The sequence below is a fragment of the Acyrthosiphon pisum genome, unplaced genomic scaffold, assembly GCF_005508785.2.
Source record: "Acyrthosiphon pisum isolate AL4f unplaced genomic scaffold, pea_aphid_22Mar2018_4r6ur Scaffold_18816;HRSCAF=19498, whole genome shotgun sequence".
Classification (NCBI taxonomy): domain Eukaryota; kingdom Metazoa; phylum Arthropoda; class Insecta; order Hemiptera; family Aphididae; genus Acyrthosiphon; species Acyrthosiphon pisum.
In genome coordinates this window covers 1-1,291 of record NW_021768001.1, presented here as the reverse complement: position 1 = coordinate 1,291, position 1,291 = coordinate 1, and the positions used below count along the sequence as shown (strand labels likewise).

The following is a 1,291-nucleotide window of genomic DNA, read 5'->3' as shown; positions in this document are numbered from 1 at the left end:
CCTCGATATGACGACCACCGTATCCACGTCAGTGCTTGGATCCTTCCGAAAATCACCAGTAACATGCCTATCTGTCCTCTCGCACCTCAAGTCAAACAGCACTTTAGTCACTTAGCGCTTGCAGACCCAGGATTCGACCGTTCCGACCCCATAGATTTACTTTTGGGTGCTGATGTGTACTCCCAGGTCATGAACGGTAAACGAATTGTCATCAATGATTCGTTGCCTGCTGCTTTCGGGTCCTTGTTTGGCTGGATCATTATCGGCCCTGTTCAGGGCTCTGTGTCTCAATCGTTCCAATCTAATGTTGTGTCACTTACCATCTCTTTAGAGACGGTATCTTATCCAACGGTTATCCAACGGTTTATCCAACGGTTTTGGCAAGTGGAAGAGCCGGACGAAGTTCCAGACACATTCACCAAGGACGGTCAATGTGAAAGTATTTACATTTCGGAACGGACACGTGATTCTACGGGACGATTTGTAGTTCCACTACCATTTTTAAATGAACACCGGTCCGAGACGTTTCCCGGTTCCAGACAAATAGCTGTGCGACGCTTTCAGAATCTGGAAAAGAAGCTCCAAGACAATGACACCTTAGGCCAAGCATACAGACAGTTTATGCATGAGTACGAATCGTTGGGACATATGTCCATTGCTCCTTGCCCAGGTTCATACTTTATTCCACATCATCCGGTGTTTAAGGGATCGCCAACTTCGAGCAAGATACGAGTTGTCTTCGATGCATCTGCAACGGCATCGAACAAGCTTTCGTTAAACCAATGTCTGCATACCGGCCCTAAATTGCAACAAGATATCATCGACATCCTTCTACGGTTCCGCGTGCACAAGCACACATTCACTGCTGATGTGTGCAAAATGTACCGCCAGATTTTAGTACATCAGCAATATCGGTCATTTCAACACATAGTTTGGCGGGCGTCACCAACGGATGAACTGAAGGAATATCAGCTTAACACGGTCACCTATGGCGTGAATTGTGCCCCCTACCTGGCCCTGAGAGTACTCCAAGACATGGCAGACCAAGAGGGAGATGACTTTCCGACGGTTAGAGATGCGTTGTTACATCAGACATATGTCGATGACGTATGTGTTGGAGCTGATACTACCGGTGGACTTCTCAAGTTGCAATCAGATCTGCAATTAGTCCTGGGCCGCGCCGGTCTGGATCTCAAAAAATGGTCAAGTAATTTGCCATCTATATTGTCAGCCGTGCCTTTGGAGGACCGTGCTTCTGACGTCATTCATTTCGACGATAAGGAGGGTGGTG

The 1,291-nt window shown here is 47.5% G+C and overlaps 1 protein-coding gene across 1 annotated transcript; it reads left to right on the top strand.

The window, feature by feature from the left end:
- Positions 1-63: 63 nt before the first annotated feature.
- LOC103311782 lies at positions 64-1,207 on the top strand (the record flags this gene model as incomplete). The annotated part of the gene is made up of 1 exon (XM_008191494.1): positions 64-1,207. A coding segment is annotated over exon 1 (1,144 nt), but the record flags the coding sequence as incomplete, so codon positions are not given.
- Positions 1,208-1,291: the final 84 nt, after the last annotated feature.